Source organism: Sporothrix brasiliensis (assembly GCF_000820605.1).
Source record: "Sporothrix brasiliensis 5110 chromosome Unknown Cont20, whole genome shotgun sequence".
In the NCBI taxonomy this organism is placed as follows: Eukaryota; Fungi; Ascomycota; class Sordariomycetes; order Ophiostomatales; family Ophiostomataceae; genus Sporothrix; species Sporothrix brasiliensis.
The window spans coordinates 6,637,619-6,661,990 of NW_024467139.1; the positions used below are offsets into that span (position 1 = coordinate 6,637,619).

A 24,372-nucleotide genomic window follows, 5' to 3' on the forward strand; every position below is an offset into this window, starting at 1 on the left:
CTGACGACACGACAGAACATAAAGGGAAAAGCAAGACCACTGCGCGTCCCCGTCTCTACTCCTCTTCCGCCTCCTCGGCGGCGTCCTCCTCGTCCTCCTCGTCCTCGTCAAAGCTGCCGGCCGGCACCTGGTACAGGCGCAGGATGGACTTGTTGGGGTCCTTGACCAGGACGTAGCGGCCGTCGCCCTGCTTGTGGCACATGTCGGCAATGGTGCGCACGATGCCCCAGCCGTTGGACAGGCTCAGGTTCATCTGGGCGGCAAAGTCGCGCGGCTTCCAGCCGACGACGCCCAGGATCACGTGCTTATCGTTGGTCTTGGGGTTGGCGCGCGACACGAAGCCGACCTTCATGACGTCGGCCTTGGCCAGGATGCTCTGCACGGTCCAGCGGGCGAGCTTGCACGAGTTGTTCTTCATCTCGGTGGCGACGACGGCGCCGCGCTGCGTGGCCAGCTTGGTGCGCCAGTCGAGCGCGCCGCCCGAGCCCTGCGCCTTGCTGTCAAACTCGTTGAGCGCCTTGACGCTCAGGAACTGGTCCTCGCCGTTGGTTGCGTTCTTCTGCACGGCGTCGAGCTCCGTGCGCACCACCAGGTACACGGGGTCCTCGTCGTTGGTCGACAGGTCGAAGCGGCGGTACTTGTAGGCCTTGGACGCCGGCGGCTCCGTCTCCTCCGAGGCGTTGTAGAAGGGGTTGGCGTGCGCCATCTGCACCTTGCCGCCGGCCGCGCTGCTCTCGAGCACCACCTGGTTGGCAAAGTTGTGGTTGATGTACGTGGCCTCCTCGGCCAGCGCGCCCGGCTGGTTGACCGTGTCCTTGCTGCCGTCGGCCGCCTCGAGCGGCGCGTCGGCCGCGTTCTCGTTGACCGTCACCATGTCCAGCGCCGCGTTGTCGCGCTTGTCCAAGAAGATCTTGCCGCCCTGCCGCACAATCACCAGGTCCCACGGGTACACCGAGCGCGGCGCGCACATGAGCATCGACAGGATGCTGTCCGTCGCAAAGATGGTCGCCTCGCCCTTGTCGGCCATCTCCTGGATCACCGGGTCCGACGACGTCGTCACGTTGTACGCCGCGCGGTCCAGCGCCGTCAGCTTGCGCTCGCTCGACTTGGCGACCGGCGGCTTGTCAAAGGCGCGGTCGTAGTAGTACAGGAACCCAAACGAGTCCAGGTCCTCGCCGTCGTCCGCGTCCAGGTTCAGCTTGCTGAGCCGGTTGTAGTCAATCTCCTCCATCAGGTGCCAGTCGGCCTTGATGTTGACCGACGCGTCGCGGTTGCGCTGCGGCTTGTCGTAGTCCTTCCAGCCGAACCGCCGCCCGCGGTTCGACGCACCGCCCCGTGCACCTGCTGCACCGCCCGCCGCGCCGCCGCCCGCCGCGCCACCCACCCGACCGCCGCGGGCCGTCAGCGCCGTGCGCGCGCCGCGAGCGTCCTGGCCACGGCCGCCACGTCCAGCACCGCCGCGGCCGCCGCGCGTGAACACGGCGCCACCGCGCCCAAATCTCGTCTTGCCGGTGTCGCGGACGTTGCTGACAACGGAGAAGGTGCCCTCGTCTTCGGCGGGCGGTGCGGAGAACAGCGAGACGGTACCGGCACCGTAGACTTGTTGATCTAAGGGGTGGAGGAGAAAACGTCAGCTGTGCCCAAATGTTAGGCCATGCCCTGCTGGGATTCGTGCGGACTCACCTCTGTTGTAGCGGTTGTACTGCTGGCGGCCGCCGCGGCCGGTGTCCTTGCCGTCGACGGTCCAGTCGGCCATGCGGCCCAGCTTGTCGCCCTTGGAGAAAGGCGCATAGGGGACGCCGTTGAGCGTCGACTCGGTCGAGACCGGCGGGCCCCAGCCGTCGCCGTCCGGCAGAGCGGCGATGATTTGCGAGAGAGACTCCATTGCGGCGTCGATACGAGGAAGTGTGTCGACGAATGTGGAATCGTGAATCAGAATCGTGGGGTTCGTCGTCTGTGATAATCGAAGTAAATACACCCTGGGCGAAAAAATTGGGAAAAGGAACCACGAAAAAAGTTTGGGTCGTTTGTGGGAGGGCGGGGTATGAAAAGTGGGTCATTTACAGCTGGTGCCAGCTGGCGGAATAGTAGTTGACTACTTGTCCATGCTACCGCTTTGGCTGACAGTAGCGCGAAGCCAATTCCTCACCAAAACACGACCAAATATGGTGACGATCTCCTATTGATTGACGTCCGAAACCATTGCCAGGGTTGACAAAAGCAGAAGAAAGGGAAAAAGGAAGGAAAGTGAATTTGTTTCTCCGACTGCGGACATTACTTGCCATGCTGTTGTACAGCCGGCAGCGTCACAGTTGACGGCGCTCTACAGAGGAGCATCGGCGATTTGATGCCATCCAGCATCCACACAACCATGTCACGACATGGCCCGTCTCGGCCGCTCGGGCGGACGATGACTGCGAGCTCGTCCAAGTTGTCCAGTCGAATACGTCCATCTCTCGGGATATGGCCCAACTATTGAGCCCGCTGCAGGGGCCACATGTGGACGTTGTTGACTGTCGAGGCTTAACACCGTCCAAAGCGGACTCCGAATTCCGATCTATTCCGGTCGGTTCTGGTGCACGACCACGACAAAATGGCTACAAGGTGGTAGATAAGAAGACTCGCTTGTCTTGGAAGAGGCAACCCAGACGAGTGTCAGGATTTCCAGGGTCTTGAATTTGTTGCTCGTTTGTTGTGAGACTGTGTCTCTACATCTCACCTCCTCATCGAGCCGACTCGTTGTCTCTCCCACAGCTAGACCAAAGAATGCCTCCCGTCAACCAGGCTGCGTGGCTCAAGGCCCGCAACGCACGCCCGCTCGTCGTTGGACCTGCACCCTACACGGCCCCGGGCCCCGGCCAGATCGTCGTCAAGAACCATGCCGTCGCCATCAACCCCGTCGACTGGTGCCTGCAGGTGCTCGGCCAGTTTGTCCTGACGTTCATCAAGTACCCCATGGTCCCCGGCGGCGATCTGGCGGGCGAAGTCGTCGAGGTCGGCAAGGGCGTTGAGGGCTTCCACGTGGGCGACCGCGTCATGGCCCTCGTCTGCAGCGCGGCGCCTGATTTGGCCGCATCGCACGCCGCCGCGCAGGCGGAGGGCGCGTTCCAGCTGTACACCGTCGTGCGCCCGCTGCTGGCAGCACGCATCCCCGCGTGGATGGCGTACACGGACGCGTGCGTTCTGCCCCTGACCCTCGCCACGGCGGCGTACGGTCTCTTCCACCCCGCCTTCTTGGGCCTCGACCTGCCGACCGTCCCTGCCCGGCCTCTGAGCTCCACCAAAAAGGTCTTGGTGGCCGGCGGCGCCTCCAGCGTGGGCTGCAACGGCATCCAGCTGGCCACCCAGGCCGGCTACCAGGTCGTCACGACGGCGTCGCCCAAGAATTTCGCCTATGTCAAGGCCCTCGGCGCCGCCGCCGTCTTCGACTACCGCAGCAAGACGCTGCAGCACGACTTGGTCCAGGCGCTGGCGGGCGGGGAGGTCGTCGGTGCGCTGGCTGTCGGCGACGGCTCCGTCGAACTCTGCATGAACGTCCTGGGTCGCCTTCCGGGCAGCCGCCGCTTCGTGGCCATGGCCGGCGCCGTCATGGTGCCGCCCAAGGTGGCCTCCTTCACAGGGCGTGCCTCGTTTATTGCGTCGACTCTGTGGCAGGGCGTGCGCACGTCGATGGCGGGACGGTCGACGGGCGTGGAAGCGAAGTTTGTCGACACCAAGGACCTGTTGCAGGACGACTGCGTTGTGGGCCGCGACGTCTTTGGACAGTTTCTGCCGGCGGCTCTGGCGGCACAGCAGTACGTCACAGCGCCGCGGACGCGCGTGGCGGGTCACGGTTTGGAGGCGCTGCAGGTGGCCATGGACCTGCAGCGCAACGGTGTGTCGGCCGAGAAGGTGGTGGTGACTCTGTAGGTGCGGTGAGGAGTGGCTGTTAGTAAGAGATGTTCTGAGTTGTTGTGTAGATGCTTTGCTTGCTGTGGTAGGAACTTGTCAAGTAGTGGGTGATTAATTTCACTTCTTTACGTATTGGTTGTAAATACGTAATTTTTATTAAAGTAAAACGGATAATTAAAATAAGCAAATACATAATAATAAATATTTGCAGTCGCATTCTTTTATTTTATTTTTATATTTTTTTAACAAAATGTTTTGCAAAACCGTCCAAGTTAAAAATCAAATAATTTTGATATTATTCAACTTAAAATAACAGTAAATGTATCTTCTAGTGGATGCTTTAGCAACGCCTCAGTCTATGTACGCAATGACTCCCTCGATCGCGAGACTTTACACTGCCGAGGTGTTCCGCATCCTACGCACGGTCAGGTACATCAGCAGCGTAAACACGGCCGTCAGCGACATGGCCGTGCCGGTAAACAGCTGCGCGCCCAAATAGCTGCCGCTGGCGTCGAGGATGGCGCCGGCAATGGGCGGGCCGATGAGCGACGAAATGCCCTTGAGGACGGCGACACAGCCGAGGCGCGTGCCGAGGGTGGAGAGGTCGTGGGTGATGCTGCTGAGGACGACGGGCGCGAGGGTGACGACGGACGACGAAAAGAAGCCGTAGAGGACGGCGAAGGCGAGGTTGCCGGCCTGGTTCTGCACCGAGATCCAGTAGAAGTCGACGGCGGCCGTGACGGCGCAAATGGCCAGAAAGGTGGCGACGACGCCGTAGCGGTCGGCCACGACGGACGGGAGCAGGCGGCCCGGGACGGCCGCCACGTTCAAAATGACGAGCAGGTACTGGGCGAGGGACGGCGGCGTGCCGTGCGCCTCGGCGTAGCTCACGAGGTAGTAGAGCGGCTGGAAAAAGGCCAGGTTGGAGAAGAAGATGGCGACGCACTGGATGAGGTAGCGGCGGTCGAGCAGCGCGGCGTCGTGGGCGAGCAGGCGGAGGCCGGCCAGGCTCCAGCGGGAGGCGCTCGTGCCGCCGACGACGGGCACCCGTCGGAGCCGCGGCTTGGCCACGGCCGTCGCGGCGCTGCACAGCGCGAGGGCCACGCCGCCGATGGCGCGCATCGTCCACGCGTAGCCGATGCGCGGCTGCAGGCGCGCAAACATCAGCGGGTACAGCGAGGCGCCCATGCTGCTGCCGATGCTGGCGACGCCCATGGCCAGTGCGCGGTGCCGTGAAAAGTAGCTCGGGACCAGCGTGATGGCCGGAATGTACAGGCATCCCGCCCCGATGCCCATGCAGAAGCCCTGCGCCAGCAAGACCTGGTAGTACGTTGTGGCCAGGCTGGCCATCATGCAGCCGAACACGAGCAGGAACGTGCCCGTCACGAGCATGGACCGCGCGTATCCCAGGTCAAAGAGCGGCCCAAAGAAAAAGCCGCCGGCCATCAGCAGAAACACCTGGACCGACCCGACCCACGAGATGGCCGACGCATTCTGGTCCGCCAGCAGACCCTGCTCGTAGTATGTCTGGAAGGCGCCGAAGCCGTTGAGCAGCCCCAGGCTGTTCCAGTACAACAGGAACGCGGCGGCAACCTGCAGCCATGCATGGAAGCCGCCGCCGGGGGCCGCGTCATGGGGCAGGCCGGGCGTTAGCGGCGCAGATTCGGTCAGTGGTGCATCGTGAGGTGTGTCGTCGAGCGGTTGTTGTTGTTGTTGTGGTTGTTGTTGCGGTTGTGGTTGTGATTGAGGTGTAGTGTTTGTTTCGACTTCCTTTTCATTTACAGGAGTGTCCATGCCGATGATGTCTATCGGCTCTGTATGCCACTGATTGTGGACGTTGTTCTTGTCAACCGTTCCTGGCATTCATCGTTGGTATGCTTTTGCCTTTCGCCGGTGTTGACAGCATTCATTTGATTTTGTCGAACATGCCTCGTCTTCAGATGTCATGGCCTCCTCGCCGTCGGTGCCGTGCCGTCCTTTCCTCGGTTATGGTAACTGTCCTTTCATCGGTCATGTCCTTCTCCGCAATATGCAGTCAGATTCGTGTGGAGTCTTTGTCCGTCTAACTGGACGACATCAGTCTCGCTACTCTCTCGCTCGTCGATGCATGCAGGTGCTGGTTAAGGCTCGCTGCGTAGACTGTGTGTTTATTCTGAGTCTTTGTAGTTTATTTCTCGCTAGTTTTTCTGCACCTCTCATGCTCATAATTTCGTCAAGTTCCTTCACCGTTGTTTTCCTCTGTTCCCATTGCGCCATCGCCGGGTCTTGTCTGCTAGGTTGCGTTTGTCGGTGCTGCAGGTTGCGGGTTACAGCCATCCGGGAATAACTAAAACCCCAACCCAGCCCAAACCGACACAACCCCGACGCTCACAAAGGCCATAATAGTATCGCCTGGACACATGCCGAAGAGCACAGAGTGGGGATCGCAACTGTGCGAAGAAGGAAATAGCGCGGAAATCGGCACGAGCGAGACACTTGGAGAGGCCGCGGCGTTACCATCTTGGGACTTGAAGGAATCCTAGCGTCGCTGTCCGGCGTGCCAGCCTCAGTCTTCTCTCTTCGGCGAAATGAACGACAGAGAGGCCGTGATTGACTATCTCGCAAGCCACCTATCTTCGCTCACACACCCGGTCGTGTGTAATCCAGGGCCGTCACGCGCTTCCACACTTCGCGGACCACACGCTCCTGGGCTTCCCGGCCTGACTCCGGCGGTACGTCCTTGTCAACTGACGGCGATGGCCCTGCCGGCCGGATGGCCAAATACAGGCGGCCGCCCAGGTGGGCATCCTCCACGGCCACGTCCGCGTAGTCCCCCGTGGCACTCGCCGGCGGGTTCGCCGTCGTCACCAACCCGCCGGCCTCTTCCAGGATGGCGAACCCGGCCGCCACGTCCCACTCCCAGCACCCGCCCTCCCACCAAATGTCAAAGGACCCGGCCGCCGTGTACGCCAGATCCATGGCCGCGCTGCCCAGGCTGCGCACGCCGTGCACCATGCCGCCCAGCCCGCCCCGTCCGCTGCGCTCGGTGGCCATGGTCACGAAGCTCTCGACCTTGCGGCCCAGGTTGCCGCCGGACGCCGTGTCGCGCCGGTCTTTGCCCCACTCGCAGCTGAAAATGCAGCCCGCGGGCGCGTTGGCCGGCAGCGGCGGGACGGCCGGGTTGTGCAGCAGCGGCAGCCGCGTCGTCTCGTTGAGCCAGGCACCCTTGCCGCGGCACGCACTGAACAGCTGGTTGAGCATGGGCGCGTAGACGACGCCCATCACGGGGCGGCCGCCGACGACGAAGCCAATGGACACGCAGTACATGGCAAACAGGTGCGTGTAGTTGACGGTGCCGTCGAGCGGGTCGACGATCCACGTCGGCGCGACGCTGTCGACCAGGTAGTCGCGCGAGGCGCCCTTGGAGTACGACTCTTCGCCGAGAAACTGGTGCGTCGGATACCGCGCGGCGATGGCCGCCCGGACAAACGCCTCGACGTCCTCGTCGGCCTGCGTCACCAGGTCGACCGAGCTGTCCTTTTCCTGCGTGTCGAGACGCACGCCGCCGCCAGCCATGCGCGCCTTGGCGCCGTCGGCCAGCCGCTGCCCGGCATCTTTGGTCAGCTGCACGGCAAACTCGTAGATGCTGCCGAGCTCAGCGTCGGACATGCTGGCGGAGGAGGAGGCCATTGTGGTGAAGAGGAAGATGCGTGTATCGGTAATCGGTAAATGCAAATGGGACAATAAACGGCAAGGTGAAATGTCAAGAGAAGAGGTTGACAGCAAACGTCAGAAAGAGCTCAAAATTTGGTACTGTTGTTCCTACTTTGTTTGGCAGTGGTGACGGAAGCTACACTGCAGCACTTTCAGTTGTGAACACCGATCTGCCCTCCGTACCTTCCGTGCCTTCCTCGACCGCCAGTAGCCGAAGCCAGCCTTGCATGGATCCAATTCCGCGCGCGGATCTTCACTGACGTGTCCGACGTATCTGACGTATCTGAAGAGTGGCTGGCCTTGCGACTCCAAACTGAGATGCGTCGACCTGACAAGAAATGGCGAGTCGATACGAATCCCGTTACGCGGGACGCTAAAGCCTGGTGGAGGCGTGAGCAACCCCAATTCTATCATTTCATAGCGCATCCTTTAGCGCCTTCAGTGGCTGCAGCGCCCAGCTACCGGAAGAGCACTCTTCCACTGTCCTGGCCAGCGTCAACTCTGCTACCACACAAACATCTTCCCTCTGACTCCCCACACCTCCACAAACTCACAAATGCAGCCACCGGCAACGGAGACTAAGAGCGTCATGGGCTTGAGTACGGGTGTCGGGAGATGAGGGGCCATGAGCATTGAGGTCGCTGCTATATTGTCACCGTAAGATAACAAGTCACTTACGTCGGCCAGTGGATAAGGTCCGAGTGACATGAGTTATCAATACTTTGTCACCACTACCACGACCACTTACACACTCGTTCGTTGCACCACCACCACCACCACCACCACCATGGCCCGCCGCATCCTCCTCATCAACGGTGCCAACCTCAACATGCTCGGCACCCGCGAGCCCGAGATCTACGGCACCACGACCCTGGACGACGTCGTCGTCGCCGCCCAGGCCCAGGCCCAGGATCTGGGCGTCGAGCTCGAGGTCTTCCAGTCCAACCACGAGGGTGCCATTGTCGACCGCATCCAAGAGGCCGGCGGCTTCGGTCATTTGGTGACGACGCCCGTCGCGGGCCACGCGGAGCACAAACGCGTCGACGCCATCATCATCAACCCGGGCGGCTTCACGCACACGAGCGTCGTCATCCGGGACGCGCTGCTGGGCGTCAGCATCCCGTTCGTCGAGCTGCACGTGAGCCAGGTGCACGCGCGCGAGGCCTGGCGGCACCACAGCTACTTCCACGACAAGGCGACGGCCGTGATTGCCGGCTTGGGCGCGTACGGCTACACGGTGGCCATTGAGTTCTGTGCGAAGCACTTGAGAGTGAAGGGCAAGTAGGTGGTGGCGGAAAACGGAGAATGGAACGCGACTATAGAAGATGGATGGAGAACAAGATACATCAAAACAATAATGTAGATTGAAAAATTGCTTTATCAAGAGCGACAGGTGTGACTACGAGCCATCATCTGTTGCGAGTCAAATTATGTGGTATAAAGCAACGCAAGCCATGAATACAACATAAGGGCAAAATGAGTTTGAGCACGTCACCCTGCTTTACAATGACGCCGAGATCTTGGGCGTCTCGCTCGATGCCACGTCCGCCGCGCTGCTCGCCGCCAGGTCCCGCTGCAGACGCTGCCAGGACAGAACACCCCGCCGTGCCAGCGCCTCCGGCACGCCCGCCCCCGTGTCTGACATACACCGGTTGAACAGCTCCAGGCTGACCCAGTCGTGGCTGTAGCCAAGGCCATGGAAGATTGTCCGCGCAATCTGCAGTACCGGCAGGTACGCCTTCTCCTCGCCGTAAAACAGCCTGCAGTTGCGCGACCAGGTCATGCGCGAGGGCTGCTCGGCGCTGTACAGGACATGACCCGGCACAAGCGGTGCATCCAGCCGCTCGGCGTCGACGAGCTGCACGAGAAAGACACGCTCGCGGGGCACGGTCGTCCGCAGACGGGCCATGGACGCAGCGACGGCGGCCTCGGCGTCGACGGCCTTGCCGCTCGGAGCCGCAGGATCCGCGTACACGGCGCCCGCGATGTTGAAGGTATCCAAGCACAGACCCAGGTTGCGGCGGTTGGCCGCGTCCACGACCGCCCAGCTGTCCTCCCACGTGCGCGCGTACGTGCCCCAGCAGAGGCTCTCGTAGCAGACGCGAATGTGCACGGCCGCCGCCAGGTCGGCCAGCTCCGCCAGGTCGGCCGCGCGGCCCTGGACGCCACCGCCCGCCAGCAGCTGGTCCGCCGGCAAAAACGTCGACGGCACGAGGACCAGGTCCGTGCCCAGCGCCTGTGCCATGTCCAGCCACAGCCGCCACTCCTCGATCCGCCGTGCGTGCTCCGCCCGGTCCCGCAGGCCCTCGTAGTGCATAAACGGCTGCAGGCTGACGACGGCCAGGTCGCGCTGCTGGCACTGCGCCCGGATCCAGCGGGCGGCCGCCAGGTGGCTCTCGGCCGACGGGGTGGCGGCGTCACCGGCGTTGTTGGTGGCGTTCTTGTCGAGCGTGTGGGCGACGTCGACCAGGTCCTCGTAGAAGACCTCGATGCCGAGATAGCCGTACTTGTGCGCCATGTCGAGCTTGTGCTCGAAGCTGTGACCGGCAAAGCAGCGCGCCAGAGACATGGAGCTGATGGCAAGTTTGCAGTCCATAGTGTGTGGTGTGAAGGAGGTACGGAGAGGGATGGTTGGAGATGTCAACTTGTGTCTATGTGAGTCAATGATATGAGAGGATTGTGAAATAGGTGGTAAAAGAGTGATATAAAAGCAGTGAAGTAAGAAGTTTCAGGGGCAATTGGTATCAACGTATTCAGGAAAGGCCAGACGATAACATAGGCAAGCGATTCATCAAGGAAAGAGGGAGCCGACAGAGAACAGATACAGATATGCACGAGAAAAGGCAGTCACGTTCTACGGTCCCGGGAAAGACATGGCTCTGTACGTCGTACTGAAATCGTTTTCGGCAGCTACGAATGTGCAACGAAACACATCGTTTACGAAAGTGTGGCTAGGAAGGAGCGATGGAGGGATGGCTTGACACGGGTACCCACGGGCTTTGCTCGAGGCTGGTGGCTGCACCATCAAAGACGTCAACAGTGCATCAAACAAAGCTGATGGCGTGCGCTCTGCCCGGTTTGCACAGCATGGCGTTGCACTCCGTATTGCAAACCATACAGAGCGTCAGTGGTGGTTGCTGATCTGTCTGCACAATACGAATTACCGCTGGGCGTAAGCGACGAAGGCTGCAAGTAAGAACTTCCTGATTAGGCAGGGACAACAACTAACACAGACGAAAGTGGACGGACCCACTTATTGTCAGACTCGCAACGCATTTTCTTGGGCTGCTGTTCGTTGACCCGTTTTGTGTGGTGGCCGGAAGAATGTTTACCAGGGGCATCCAGGCACCTTTTCAGGTCTGTTGGCCACTGCAGTGGGCCCAGTTAGGTACGCACCATCTGCCGGGCTTTTGGGGTATTCTCTTCAGCGCAGTCCGTCCGCTAATTCAGGCGATAGTCCTTCCAACTCGTTTTAAGTCTTCTAGGCTAAGCGTTTTATGCTGTTACCAGTTTTTTTCCCGAGTCGACAAGACGGCGCAAACAACGCCGAACTTTGCAGTGAAAGCGTTCTTCCACGCACGCTTTGCCTTTCCCCATTTCGCTTTACGGGAGCAAGCCGACGGTCCGGCTACCATACACACAGTTCTCATTCCCCAAGAAGGAATGTCGAAGACAGTAGGCCTTTTTGCCGGTCTTCTCCAGAGTAATTACTCCATATCACGACTTTGTGGGCGTGGAGAGGCAGAGATTGGCCGTTGGTCCATGTCGTGATATATCTGGGTTACTCTCCATTCGAGGAAGTGAGGAAATATCGTCTCACGAGGTTTCCTTATCATTTCAATTTCAGACATATTCACAAGAACATATTTCAAACGCAGAAAGGAACGTCTACAATAAAGAACACCGAGAACACCGAGGCAAACGTAGGAGCGAACGCAGCATTACCTGCTTCGTCCACGCCTGTGTTGTCCCTTTCTCTTGCCCTACTCCTCCTTTCTTCTCTCTTCCCCCGTCAACCGCCGCACATCACAATGGCGACCCAGATCGAGTCCCAGTCACAACCACCGCCACCGGCACCAGCACGACCACCGACGCCGGCGGCAGCAGCCACAACCGCCGCTACTGCGCTGACGGACGTCCCCGCCGTCGGCCACCTCGACAAGCACGGCTACCTCTTTGGCAAGAAGCTGGCGGCGTCGCTGTCGCCCATGTTGCACGACGTCGTCTACACCAACCTAGGCATCAACTGGGGCCAGGTCCGCTTTGACTCGACCGACATTGTCACGTTCCTGCAGCTCGTGCGCGCGCCCAACTTCTACGGCGCGTCCGTCACCATGCCCAACAAGGTCACCATCCTCCCCTACCTGGACAAGCTGACGCCCGAGGCCACGGCCGTCGGCGCGTGCAACACCATCTACCTGGAGCAGGACCCGGCCACGGGCCGCCGCCTGCTGTGCGGCGCCAACACGGACACGGTGGGCGTGCGGGACGCGTTTACGCAAAACCTGAGCGAGGCCGACCTCGCCGCGCGCATCCGCGGCCGCCCCGGTTTGGTTGTGGGCGGCGGCGGCGCCGCCCGCAGTGCCGTCTACGCGCTGCGCGAGGGCCTCGGATGCACGGCCATTTACCTGGTGAACCGCGACGCCGCCGAGGTCGCCGCCGTCATTGCGGATCTGCAGGCGTCCGGCTTCGGCACCGACAACATCGTCCACGTCGCCACCGTCGAGCAGGCCGAGGCCCTGCCCGCAGCGGGCGCCGCCGTCGGCTGCGTGCCCGACGTCCCGCCGCAGCGCGAAGACGAGAAGCTGGCCCGCCGCATCACCGAAGTGTTCCTCGCCAAGGCGCCCAAGGGCGGCGCCCTCCTCGAAATGTGCTACAACCCGTCACCATACACGGAGCTGGGCGCGCTGGCCGAGCGGGCCGGGTGGCAGGTGATTCTGGGCACGGAGGCGCTCATCTACCAGGGGCTGGAGCAGGACCGGTATTGGACGGGCCGGACGCTGGACAAGCTGCCGGTCAAGGAGGTGAAGAAGGCCGTTGCCTCGCACCTGATGCAGCTGCCCAAGATGTAGATGAAGTGTGGTGTTGTCTTTCTCTTCTTTATTCATAGCGACCATAGACATCTGCGACATAGACTGCAGTCATTCGGTGCACTGGAACCCGCCGATTCAATGTACATGACGACTTTACAATGTTAACATATGTGCAATCGTGTCCCGTCCCTATTATGATGTGTAAACCTGTGACTCTAGTTGTTTCGACACCATCAACATTTGCAACGACAGTACTAGACGCAGTTATTGTCTGTATTCTATTTAAGTAATGTACTCCTAGCATCATTGTTATTTGAATTGCATTCATCTTTCATTTGGTATCGTAGTATCCAAGATATCTGCGTAGTCTTCGTCTTCTATTTACATGCATTGCTAAGATAGCCTTCGGCGTTCACATCGCCTTCGGCGTTCACATCGCCTTCGGCGTTCAGATCGCCTTCGGCAGACATCGCCTTCGGTAGTCTTGGCCTACGGCTCCTGGTTCACAATATTGTCTAGCCGCCCCTGTAGCTGCGGCAAGTTCGACCGTCCCTGGTCGTCCTTGTGCGCCTTAAACACCTCCTCCCGCATCAACCGCCGTGGCGCCCGCCGCCCCGTAAACAGCTCAAACTGCGCAAACCCCTGCTCGGGCAGCAGGTCCAGACCGTCCATGCTGACCCACCCCTGCTGGGCCAACTTGCGGCTTTGGTTCAGCAGCGGCGTCTGCAGCGTCTTGTACGCCAGCTCCACGAGCACGCCGCCCGTAGGGCTGCCGAACCAGGCGGGCGGCAGCGTGAGGTCGGGGGCGGGGACGGCGCCGATGCGGTGCGTCGGAATGCACGAGATGATCATGGTGGGCAGCCGGAAGCCGGTGGGCCACGGGTCGTCGTGCGTGCGCATGACGTGGAACTGCGTCTGCGTCTGCGTCTGCGTCTGCGCCTGCGTCTGCGTCTGGTCGGCGGCTTCGCCGCGGCTCAGCCACGCCATCTCGCCCCGGTCGAGCATGCCCGTGAAGTGGGCGACCATCTTCTCGGCATTGGCCACCGTCCGGTTCGTGACGACAATCTGCTTGACGCCCAGCTGCAGCATCGCATAGACGGCCGCGCGCGCCATGCCGCCGGCGCCAATCACGAGGCCGACGCTGCCTGGCCGGACCGCATTCGCCGGCGACAGGCCCCGCCGGATGCAGGCCCGAATGCCGATCCAGTCCGTGTTCTCGCCGTAAATGGCGAGCACGGGGCCCGACTGGTTGCGCGTCGTCAGAATCTGGCCGTAGTCGGGGACGCTGCCGTCGGCCTTGAGCTGGCGGATGGGGACGATGGTGTTGATGGCGCCGACGGCACGGGCGTGGCTGCTGAGCGTGTGGGTGAGGCGGATGGCCGACACCTTGAAGGGCAAACCGATGGAGGCGCCGCCAAAGCGCGGGTCGTGAATCAGAGTGTTGATGAGCTCCATGGAGTCCGTGGAGTTGGGACGGTAGGTGTGGGGCAGCCCACAGGCGGCCAGGGCGGCATGGTGCATGGCGGGCGATACGCTGTAGTCGACGTACGCGCCAAAGACGTAGAGGCGCATGGGTTCGTAGACAAAGGCAGACGCAAGGGCGATAGTGGCCTGGCGGGCGGTGAGAGAAGACGAGGATGAGGACGATAAGGAGGATGCAAAGTCGGACGGAGACGGAGGGCGTGTTGGCCGTGAGACGAAGTCAGACGTGGGCGTGGTGGGTGTCCGTGTGTCGGCAGCGTCTACGGCATTGGCCGAGCCGATTACGGTAGAAATCGCTGCTGCTGGTGACTCGGCAACAACGGATGTGAGGACGGTGTTGAAGCAGGCAGAGAAGCGGCCCTTGGGGCCGGTGTTGTAGGCGATGAGAGGGATGGCCGGTGTTGAGGGGGAGGACGAGGACATCTTGGCGCTGTAGATGAACTGGGAGACCTCAAAGTTGTCGCTGAGCTCGACGGCACGGCGCGTCAGGCGAGCGACATGGCAGCCAAGGTCGACGGCGCGGCGGTAGTACGCCAGCCAGGCAGGGTCGTGCCACGAGGGAGGTGGTGTCGCAGACGGCGCAGACGGGGATGGGCCCTCGACGTCGACCGTCCCGATAATACGCGAGGACCAGGTGGCAGCTCGCACGCGGGCAATTTCGGCGTCGGGCAGTCTCAAATCAACGGTGACGTAATCTGGGGCCAGGCGCAGGCCGTGCAGCACGTGCGACAGGTAGGCACTGCACTGGTTTTCGTTCTGTGCCGCCGTATCCGGGTCCGGCAGCACGACGTGGTAGATGATGGGAATCACCGTACTGCGGCGGATGTGGCTGACGATGCGGCTGATGTTGTTGGCCTGCTGGGGCGTGATGAGCCGGGGATAGGCGGTGTCGCGGGCGGCGGGGACGCAGTCGACAATCAGCTCGATGGCGTCGGCACCGGCCTCCATCTCCTCGACGTCCACATCGCCGGCGGCAAAGTCGGACAGGCGAACCGAGAGGGCATAGGTGAACTGGCGGTCCTCGGTCGCCAGAGACGCCAGGGGGTAGGCGGACTCGATGAAGGGGATGGCGCCGCGGGGCAGGATGAGGGACAGGAACTTGAGGAAGTGGCGCTCGGCGCGCTTGAGGGTGAGGTAGGGCGCGGGCCCGCGGGCGTCGCTGTCTTCGTCGGGGGTGGTCGTGCCGGTCGAGGCAGAGTTGGCCTGGGCACTGTGCGTGACACGCATGCTCGCTGCCTCGCTGAGGCCGGTCGAGGGCGTCTCCGAGATGTTGAAGAACTCGAAGCGGGCGCACCGCCGAAAGACGGGCCCGCTGGCCGTGACCAGGTCCTGGACGCGCGCGTCGTCCCACACGCGCAGATGCGTCTGGATGGCCGCCGTGTCCCGCAGGATCAGGACAATGGGGTTGGTGGCTGCACACTGCGACAGGCGGGCCTGGACGTCACGCTCCATCCACGAGCACACAATAATGGCCCCCCGGCGGTGCGTCTCGAGGATGTGCTGCAGGACAGCAGACTGTGCCTTGCGGTAGGCGAGGATGCCGTGCTCGCGCTGGAAGGCGCCGCTGGGCTGGCCGTGGGTGTCGGAGAAGACCTTGTCGGCCTCGACGATCTTGCGGCGCATCGCCGCAGACGCTATCACGGCGAGAGTGGACTTGCCGGCGCCGCGGACGCCAGTAAGGATGACGGAGGCGTCAGCGTCATAGTGTGGTCGGCCAGACGGCTGTGAGGTGGAGGAGGGCAACGATGCGTCTAGGATTGGGGTTGGATGTTAGCATGCTCCCGTGATGGTCTGTCTATTCGCCGGGTTGCCCGCTTCCCTGCTACTCACTTCGTGAATGGTTTGCGGCCTCGGCTGCATGTGTCGCCGGCAGCTGTATCCTTGGAATTGCGGTGTCCATGGCCGAGGAGGCGGACTTTGTGGAGGATATCGAGGACACTGAGGATGTCGACGATGTTGTTACTCTTGCGTTTGCTGCACTCTCACTCTCCAATGCCTGTGGTCGAGTTGCTGCCGTAGGTCCGTCCCAGTCGGCCGACGCTGCGGCGAACGAGCGCTTGACGCCGCTCAGCACCGAAGCCATGACGACGATGTTGTGCTGACAAGAGGGAATGACGAGGATGTGGACGCAAAGAACCGACGATTGCTTTCCCCACTGCCAACGTTAGAGGCCTGTGAAATGTTGACCATGGGCACGTATTGATGGATATGCGTGAGGTAAAGAAGCTTGCTGTGTTTGTCGTGTGTGTTTTCGTCTGCAAAAGGTCATGTGTGCCATATGCCAGCATGTGTGGCCGTCTCTCTGCACGGAGTATCACGAGATACTGGTAGAGGTGTCCGGTTCGGACTGGAAAAGAGTCAACCACAAAGCCCAGGTGTGCTGGCGTACACAATTGGCAGTGTGCCAACGACAGCATCGGGGAGTCCCCTCAGCTCTTCGGGTTAGCGCCTACGGAAGCTCTGACCAGGGGCCACTGTTTGCCCCGCGCCCCCAGACCCTTAGACTTCAGTTAGGCGACTTTTCTGGATAAAGACTCTTCCGAGTACTCCAACAGAGCACCCGAACGGTGTCTCATTGTCCACTAAAATGTACTAAAACCCAACTAACATCCTGTAACGCCCCCAAACCTCCCCAATTTACCTCCAACTCCCACTCAGGCCAAGCCCTGTGAGCCTGTCATCTATCGGCAGCCATCTCCACTCAGCCAGCCCGTCATTACCTGGCTTGTTTCCTGTCCCTCCTCGATCCATTGCGGCATGCATTTTCTGCGCTCACCAAGGTGTATTCAGGATTCCCCGCACCGCGAGATGGAAGAAACCCAATAAGCAGTGTTCCCCCAGATTTCTGGAAACCATCCCTGAGAAAACAACGAGCATACGGCAGGCGAGGAGACGAGCCATTTTGAGACCGTAAGGGAAGCGAGTACCACACTGGCTTGACCTGTCTAAACAGAATGACACCCAAAGTAAAGAAACTACAGGGGTACGACCCTAAAATATAGCGCCTAACCGTTGGGTCTTTGGCTTTGCTGCCATGCGGTTTTTGCAGGGACAAAGCGAATGAGGAGAAAGACGCTTGTAGATCGGAGAACTGATGGGACTCCGTAAGACGGCCGAGATTTGCATGGCCACATTGACTTTCTTTTTGCTTTCGATGCGACTGAAAAATGCACATGTCCAGAGTTGCATGAAGCTTCGGACCGTACTCTATCACTGAACACGTCGAATGGACGATTGACGACTACGGCGGACGACGACGACATCGGCCCCAGAGGTGCTTTCGTGAACTTTGGTGCTTCAGTGGCTTTAGCGGATAGGGTGAGTGTATCGACTCTTGGTAGTGATGGTCGGCACCGATCCACGGCAGTTGTGGTCCTGATCCACAACCCCAGAGTCCACGACGAGGAAGGAGGGAAGAGGGAAGAGGGAAAGGAGAAGAGGAAGGAGCGACGCAGCAGAGCACCGGCAGAACCAAAGTTGCCCGCGGCGCAGGCACGCCGGCTCGAGGCACGCGGACGGCAAGAACGACTGTCGCGGCTGCCGCATTGGCAGCTGGCACAGCACAAACAGAAAGAACGTCTGAACCACCGGTGCAAACGGCAGGAGCAACAGGAACAGGAGGACGAGGAAAGGAAGGCACAACCATGGCCGCGTCGGCAAATGCAGTATTGTCCAAAGGGGCTCCTCGTCCGCCATCATCACAACAACAACAACAACCGCCCGCACAAGACAACTCTCCCGCCGCCTCATCAACCTCCGCCACGACCACGGCAACCGGCCTGACGACATCGGTGCCCGCACCCAAGCGTCAACGCGTCTCTCGTGCTTGCGACCAGTGCCGGGCGATGCGCGAAAAGTGCGATGGTGCACAGCCGCAGTGCTCCTCGTGTGTCGCCCAGCGCCGCGCCTGCACCTACAAGACCAGCCCCAAAAAACGCGGTGTCCAGACGGGTTACATCCGCACGCTCGAATTGACTCTGTCGTCCCTGCTGGACGAGGTGCCGGGATGCGCTGACGCGTTGGACGGCCTGTTTGGCCGGCGCGGCGGCGACGCTGCACGGCGTCTGTTCAACCCCGAGGCCGGCGCGGCGGGTAACCAGCAGCAGCAGCAACAGGACCTGGAGAGGCACAACCGCCTCCACCGGCGGTGGCACAAGAGCCGCGCACGGCGCGAGATCGACCGGCTGCTGTCGACGGACGGCTTCAGCGCCACTGTGGCACGGCCCGTGTCCGACGACAGGGCCGGCTCCGACGACGACACCTCCCCAGAGGGCCCAGGGAGAGCTCCCGATACACTGTCCGGGGAGCCTGCTGCATCCGCCATAGCATGGTCCCCGTCTGAAAACACCATCCCCTCACCGCGGTCCGGCACAGGTGGCCACACCGACGACGTACACTGCAACTCTCGTGTACCACTCCCACCGAACCACTGGCAACTTCTGGACGTGTACTTTTCCTACACCCACTGCTGGTTCCCCATCCTCGAGCGCCAGGACCTGCTCAAGGCCGTCTACCAGTACGAGCGCGAGCTGGGTGAGCCAGCGTCGGCGCCGACTGCATCAGCCACTCCGTCGTCTCCGTCGGCCGCCACTGCCGAGCTCTGGAGCGTCCTGGCCCTTGCCTCTTTTCAGAATGCGGCGTCGCGAAGTCGACAACAGGCCGATCCAAACACAGCAACACCAACAGCAACGTCAACAGCCACACCTTCCACAATACACTGCGACCCGTCGCTCGCATGGCCGCCACATCGTATCTACAACGTCGCCCGCCAAATGATCCCGCTCGACGACGGACCCTTTGAGATCCCCCATGCGCGCGCTCTCTTGCTGCTGGCCCTGATCAACGTCGGCCGACGCCGGCATACAGCCGCACGCGTGCTTGTGGCCCTGTCACGACAGATTGTGCAGGACGCCGACTGCCTATCCCGAGTCGGCGAGAATAGCCCCATGGCCATCCGTCGACGCATTGTCGATGCAGTCACGAGTGGTTGCTGCGTTATTGAGGCCTTTTTGGCCATTGTGCGGTCATCTCCGAGGCCGTTGCGATCTCTACCACAAAACCACAACCATCAACACCAACACCAACAACAGGCGTATCGATCACATCAAAACCCCAGCTCCTTCTCTCCTCACTCCCCACACAATTGCCCAGCTCTGCCAGAAGACGGCCTCGATGAGTGGCAGCCATGGGTACCTTGTGCCGGATTTGGCCTTGAAGACGGCGGGGCCACATCAGAGCGCAGTCCGGCGTACTCCTTGACGACATTCAACCAGCTGCATGATCTTTTTACCTGTATGCAGCACCAGCAAACGAACCTCTCCCAGGCACCCTCGCCCTCTGACTACAACGATGTGGTTGCAGCGACGGCGGCAGGGACGAACGACAACCCCCACGGCGATGCCCTGGACCGCGTAATACGACCCGATGTGCCCTTCTCGGCCTTTGTGCGGTCGACCGACCGAGCATTTGCCGCCGTCCCGTCGGCCTATATCCTCCGCATCACCTTTATTTGGATGCACATATTATTGCCACTATTCTCCGGCCCCCCCAACGTCAATGGAAGCATCGATTCTGCCCGTGCCCATCTCTTGGCCGATGTCCTCGAGCAGTTTGTTGCCCGTTTCGGATCTGCTGGCGCACCGCCCACGCTGGTGCCGTGTGTCTTGACCGTTGTCGAGCATCCATTGTTTCAGCAGCTGCCGTCTCTCCTGCAGCAGCGATTTTGCGCCTTGAGAGATGCTTTTGTGGCGGTTTGGCAGCATACTGCGACATCGCAACAGCAGTCGCAAAAACAGCTGCCTGCAGTGGCAAATGCTACCACTCCACGGCCCAGCGCAATGCTGCGGCAGAAGCTGGCACCTTCGGGACAAGGAATCCCCGGAGCAACTATGACCACGGCAAACAATGCACCTGTTGTTTATCAATCTGCGAGCCCTGAAGCTGCAGCTGTGCGTCCGCAGCATCAGAAGCATCAGCATCAGCAGCAACAGCAACCACCAACGGCACGTCATCATAGGCTGTCCTTTTTGGAGACATCCCCGCAAGCAGTGCAGGCACCTCAACAACAGCCGCCGCAGCCACAAGATGTAAACATCAACAATGGAAACGGACCGTCGCCTGCTTTTGGCTTCCCTCCCCTGTCGACCTCGTCACCGACTGCCGTCACTGCTGCTGCTGCTGCTGCTGCTAATGCCGCTAATGTCGCCCCGACGTATCCCATGACGGGTTCGTCCTACAGTGCGGTTGGCGGACCAGACAATATGGCCGTCGATAACTTTGACGGCGCTTTTCACGGGCCGCCCGGTGCCAGTGGTGGCACGCTCGACTATGAAGCACTACTAGACGACCTGTCGGCGGTTGACTATCTGGACCGACTGGACACTGATATTGGCTCGCAGTTTATGGCCAACCTGGGCTTTGCGCCGGGCATAGACAACAATTTGGGCGCCATGATGGGCGAGTTTGGTGGCTTGTAGCCTGTTTATGTAATAATGAGATATGCCGCTTCCATGTTCATGTCGATGTTCATCTTCATCTTCGATTCGTGTTCTTTTTCTTTCCCATTTCATTTCCGTCTTTCCGTTTCCATTGTTCCGATTCCGTTGGCATCAGCGATGGCTGTCGTCAGTGTTGTTTCTTTCTTTCCCAATTCGTCAAGTCTTGTCGTTCTCCATCTGTCCCGAACCTGGATGGTCTTTTATGCGGAAAATGTCCACGGACTTGTTTGCAGCTGTCAACTTGGCAGACAAAATGGACAGTCTTCTTCCCAGTGGTCTTCCTCTTGCTGTCATGACCCTGCACCGACCAATCGTGTCTCATTGGATTGCTGGCCACGAGTCGGGCATGTTGCCCACGTTTTCCATGCCCACTCCACGTTTTCCCCATCAATACCACCCTGGCCGGCCAATCTCACTCTTGGAATTGTTGGTGTTGTCTCCCGTGACATATTCTGGCGGTCTGTCTTCTGCCTGTGGGTATTTTCTTTCCAGAGATTTTGCTACACGCTCCCCCGGCATACCCCCCACCGGGAAAACATTCATTCTGGGATCTGGAGATGCTCTGGAGATTTTGGAGACAGCTGGGGCTCTTCCTGTGGCCGGCTGTCTATTCTGGCACGGGTTAGCACCCAATTGCCAACCGCAGCCAAGTCCCACGCACACGTCCCAAATTGCCTGACACCTGCCAAGTGCCGGGCTCTTGAACCTTTTTGACAACCCACACCAACACACGCGCTACGACGTTGCCACCCAGGACCCTGTCTGATGCACCCAACTTGGGATAAACTCTTATCCTCCCAAAACGGGGTTTCTTGCACCCATAAATCCGGGGAGCTGGCTGCGATCCGGGGACATTTGCGGGGCCACGGAGTCGACAAAAGACAAGCCAGAAGGCCCAAGAACGCCTAGAGTCACCAAAAAAAAGAAAGAAGTAGGACAGACAAGCTTGACAAGGCCCTAGGAGCGCCAGGAAGCGCAGGAACCACCAGGCACTGCCGCTAGCGCCAGTCGTCTGCGGTCGGGGTTTTCCCCCGAAGCATCGTGGATTGAGGTCGGCCAGGTGGTTGACAGTTCTTCGTCCACGCATCTCTGCACAACAGTCGACACAACTCGGCACAACTGGGCACTGCCGGTCCTGTGTGTGGAAGAACGTTCACAGCATTCGGTCACGCGTCGAGGTTGTATTGGCATTGTGGACCATGCGGTTGAGTGTCGTTCATCTCTTCTCGTCTTCTGTTTCCCTGAACGACGTACCTCGTTCGTTCCCTCATCGCTTTTCTCACATTGAATTCCGATTCCAGATTCATGATTCTTGTTTTTCCTCCCTGGTCTCCTGTTTTTAGCTGTGTGTATTTCTTTTTCCATTCTCCCCATATCCATCCACACTCTGGATTCGATGTCTGCGGTCACTTCATTCGTCACCACCTAAAACCATCTTCCACATTCCGAGTTGCCGTCTTCTTCCATCCCTTCCTTTCCCTCTCCACTCCATCGCGCCCGTCCTTTCCTTCTTCTCTTCCAACGCTCAAGCTTCTCCGCATCCTCCCCATACCCCGGTCCCATGCTACCCTGACTTGGACAGAGGTCATCTCGTCTTCTTCCTAGCTTCCCCTTACCCCGTGTGACCCTTGGCTCGCACACGTCTCCCAATCCCATCCCATCCAGATATATAATATCGGGCAGTGCCTTCGTCTTGCAGCCGCCTCCTTTTCCTTCCGTTATCGAGTCCGGGGTCTTCTCTCCACATCTCTTGGCCTTTCTTCTTTTTTTATTCACTTATACGCCGGCCTCTGACTGCACCATACTCCCACAACATGTCTATCCTCTCACTCCGCGAGGATCGGCCGACGCCCAGCGCCGTCTACAACTGGCGCATCTACGCCTGTGCGGTCGTTGTGTCGTGGGCGTCGTGCATGATCGGCTACGACTCGGCCTTTATTGGCACCACCATTGCCCTGCCCTCGTTCATTGCTGAATTCAACCTCGCCTCCTACTCGGACTCCAAGCGTGCTCTGATTTCCGCCAACATCGTTTCCGTCTACCAGGCTGGCGCCTTCTTCGGCTCCCTGGCCGCCTATGCGTCCTCCTACTTCATCGGCCGCCGCAAGTCGCTGTGGCTGTTTTCTGTGCTCTTCATTGCCGGCGCCGGCGGCATGCTGGCTGCCAATGCGCAGCGCGGCCTCAACGTGATTGTCGGCACGCGCTTCCTGGCCGGCTTCGGCATTGGCGGCGCCTCCAACATGGTCCCCATCTACATCTCGGAGCTGTCCCCGCCGGCCATACGCGGCCGTCTCGTCGGCATGTACGAGCTGGGCTGGCAGGTTGGTGGCCTGGTGGGCTTCTGGATCAACTACGGCATCAGCGAGCACCTGCCCTCCAACAACACCCAGTGGCTGATCCCCTTTGGTGTGCAGCTGATCCCGGCCGGCCTGCTGCTGATTGGCAGCTTCTGGGTGCCCGAGTCCCCCCGCTGGTTGTTCTCCAAGGGCCGGCGCGAGGAGGCCATGAAGGTCCTGTGCTGGCTGCGGCAGCTGCCGGCGGACGACACGTACATGCTGCAGGAGGTGGCCTACATTGACGAGGACCTGACGCGGTTCCGCGACGAGATGGGCGCGGGCTTCTTCAAGCCGTTCCGCGCGCTCAAGAAGAGCCGCGTGCAGTGGCGCTTCTTCCTCGGCGGCATGCTGTTCTTGTGGCAGAACGCGACGGGCATCAACGCCATCAACTACTACTCGCCCACTGTCTTCAAGACGCTCGGCATCACGGGCACCAACACGGGCTTCCTGACGACGGGCATCTTTGGCGTCGTCAAGACGTCCATCACGTTCGTGTGGCTGCTGTACCTGATTGACCGCCTCGGCCGGCGCAACCTGCTGCTGTTTGGCTCGGTTGCCGGCTCGGTCTGCATGTGGATCATCGGCGCCCTCGTCAAGGACGTGATTCCCAAGGTCGACTCCTCCGCCGGCATGTCCCCGGGCGGTGTCGCGGCCATTTTCTTCTTTTACCTGTGGACGGCCGTCTACACGCCCTCGTGGAACGGCACGCCCTGGGTCATCAACTCGGAGATGTTTGACCAGAACACGCGCTCGCTCGGCCAGGCGTCGGCCGCCGCCAACAACTGGTTCTGGAACTTTTTGATCTCGCGCTTCACGCCGCAAATGTTCCTGAAAATGGGCTACGGCGTCTACTTCTTCTTTGCCGCGCTCATGCTGCTGTCGTCCGTCTTTGTTTTTTTCCTGCTGCCCGAGACCAAGGCCATTCCCCTCGAGCAGATGGACCGCCTGTTTGCCACCAAGCCCGTCCGCGGCGCGCACGCCGTCGTCATGGACGAGCTGGCGCGCATCAGCGACGTGCAGCGCCAGGAGAGCGACGAGAAGCCGGTGGTGGCAGCGGAGGAATATGCCTAAGTGTCTGGGGGTGGTGTGCACTCTTTCCTTTGCTGGCCGTTTTATATTTTGTATGTTTAATCAAAATTGATAATAAAATCAATAAAGTTTTAATCAAGTTCGGCAATTACTTGAATCAGGTTTCAAAAGAGGCCAGTGGGCGAAAACACGTAGACGGTGACCGAACAAGCTAGAACAGTCTTTCTAACGAGCTCACTTACTACAAGGCCATGTCGAGGACGCCGGACGTCTTTCTCCATTTACACGCGGACGTCGCCGCCGAGGACCAGTAGTTATATATCTATTTATTTTTGACCAAGAAAATCCACAAAAAGTTGTCAACGGGGCTCCTCCTTTAGACTACCAATAAGCGGAGGATAAAATTATACG

General features: G+C 60.1%; 10 protein-coding genes across 10 annotated transcripts; 5 read left to right on the top strand and 5 right to left on the bottom strand.

Annotated features, from left to right (window-relative positions):
- Positions 1 to 55: 55 nt before the first annotated feature.
- Positions 56 to 1,885, bottom strand: SPBR_06957 (translation initiation factor 3 subunit D; the record flags this gene model as incomplete). Its single annotated transcript, XM_040765213.1, has 2 exons — positions 56 to 1,608; positions 1,684 to 1,885. 2 exons carry the CDS (start codon positions 1,883 to 1,885, stop codon positions 56 to 58), a joined length of 1,755 nt encoding a protein of 584 aa, XP_040617735.1.
- Positions 1,886 to 2,766: 881 nt separating this feature from the next.
- Positions 2,767 to 3,909, top strand: SPBR_07463 (zinc-binding protein oxidoreductase; the record flags this gene model as incomplete). The annotated part of the gene is made up of 1 exon (XM_040765717.1): positions 2,767 to 3,909. The coding sequence occupies one exon, from the start codon at positions 2,767 to 2,769 to the stop codon at positions 3,907 to 3,909; it is 1,143 nt and encodes a 380-aa protein (XP_040617736.1).
- A 372-nt stretch (positions 3,910 to 4,281) lies between these two features.
- Positions 4,282 to 5,685, bottom strand: SPBR_08982 (MFS monocarboxylate transporter; the record flags this gene model as incomplete). The annotated part of the gene is made up of 1 exon (XM_040767108.1): positions 4,282 to 5,685. One exon carries the CDS (start codon positions 5,683 to 5,685, stop codon positions 4,282 to 4,284), a length of 1,404 nt encoding a protein of 467 aa, XP_040617737.1.
- Positions 5,686 to 6,510: 825 nt separating this feature from the next.
- On the bottom strand, positions 6,511 to 7,560 carry SPBR_07557 (myo-inositol-1(or 4)-monophosphatase; the record flags this gene model as incomplete). The annotated part of the gene is made up of 1 exon (XM_040765811.1): positions 6,511 to 7,560. The coding sequence occupies one exon, from the start codon at positions 7,558 to 7,560 to the stop codon at positions 6,511 to 6,513; it is 1,050 nt and encodes a 349-aa protein (XP_040617738.1).
- An 811-nt stretch (positions 7,561 to 8,371) lies between these two features.
- SPBR_07940 (3-dehydroquinate dehydratase II) lies at positions 8,372 to 8,869 on the top strand (the record flags this gene model as incomplete). The annotated part of the gene is made up of 1 exon (XM_040766193.1): positions 8,372 to 8,869. The coding sequence occupies one exon, from the start codon at positions 8,372 to 8,374 to the stop codon at positions 8,867 to 8,869; it is 498 nt and encodes a 165-aa protein (XP_040617739.1).
- Positions 8,870 to 9,085: 216 nt separating this feature from the next.
- SPBR_07510 (4-hydroxyphenylpyruvate dioxygenase) lies at positions 9,086 to 10,180 on the bottom strand (the record flags this gene model as incomplete). The annotated part of the gene is made up of 1 exon (XM_040765764.1): positions 9,086 to 10,180. One exon carries the CDS (start codon positions 10,178 to 10,180, stop codon positions 9,086 to 9,088), a length of 1,095 nt encoding a protein of 364 aa, XP_040617740.1.
- A 1,435-nt stretch (positions 10,181 to 11,615) lies between these two features.
- Positions 11,616 to 12,656, top strand: SPBR_07564 (quinate dehydrogenase; the record flags this gene model as incomplete). Its single annotated transcript, XM_040765818.1, has 1 exon — positions 11,616 to 12,656. One exon carries the CDS (start codon positions 11,616 to 11,618, stop codon positions 12,654 to 12,656), a length of 1,041 nt encoding a protein of 346 aa, XP_040617741.1.
- A 450-nt stretch (positions 12,657 to 13,106) lies between these two features.
- On the bottom strand, positions 13,107 to 16,182 carry SPBR_06527 (uncharacterized protein; the record flags this gene model as incomplete). Its single annotated transcript, XM_040764783.1, has 2 exons — positions 13,107 to 15,850; positions 15,930 to 16,182. 2 exons carry the CDS (start codon positions 16,180 to 16,182, stop codon positions 13,107 to 13,109), a joined length of 2,997 nt encoding a protein of 998 aa, XP_040617742.1.
- Positions 16,183 to 17,743: 1,561 nt separating this feature from the next.
- Positions 17,744 to 20,575, top strand: SPBR_06572 (uncharacterized protein; the record flags this gene model as incomplete). The annotated part of the gene is made up of 2 exons (XM_040764828.1): positions 17,744 to 19,082; positions 19,251 to 20,575. 2 exons carry the CDS (start codon positions 17,744 to 17,746, stop codon positions 20,573 to 20,575), a joined length of 2,664 nt encoding a protein of 887 aa, XP_040617743.1.
- A 1,835-nt stretch (positions 20,576 to 22,410) lies between these two features.
- On the top strand, positions 22,411 to 24,003 carry SPBR_07110 (quinate permease; the record flags this gene model as incomplete). Its single annotated transcript, XM_040765364.1, has 1 exon — positions 22,411 to 24,003. One exon carries the CDS (start codon positions 22,411 to 22,413, stop codon positions 24,001 to 24,003), a length of 1,593 nt encoding a protein of 530 aa, XP_040617744.1.
- Positions 24,004 to 24,372: the final 369 nt, after the last annotated feature.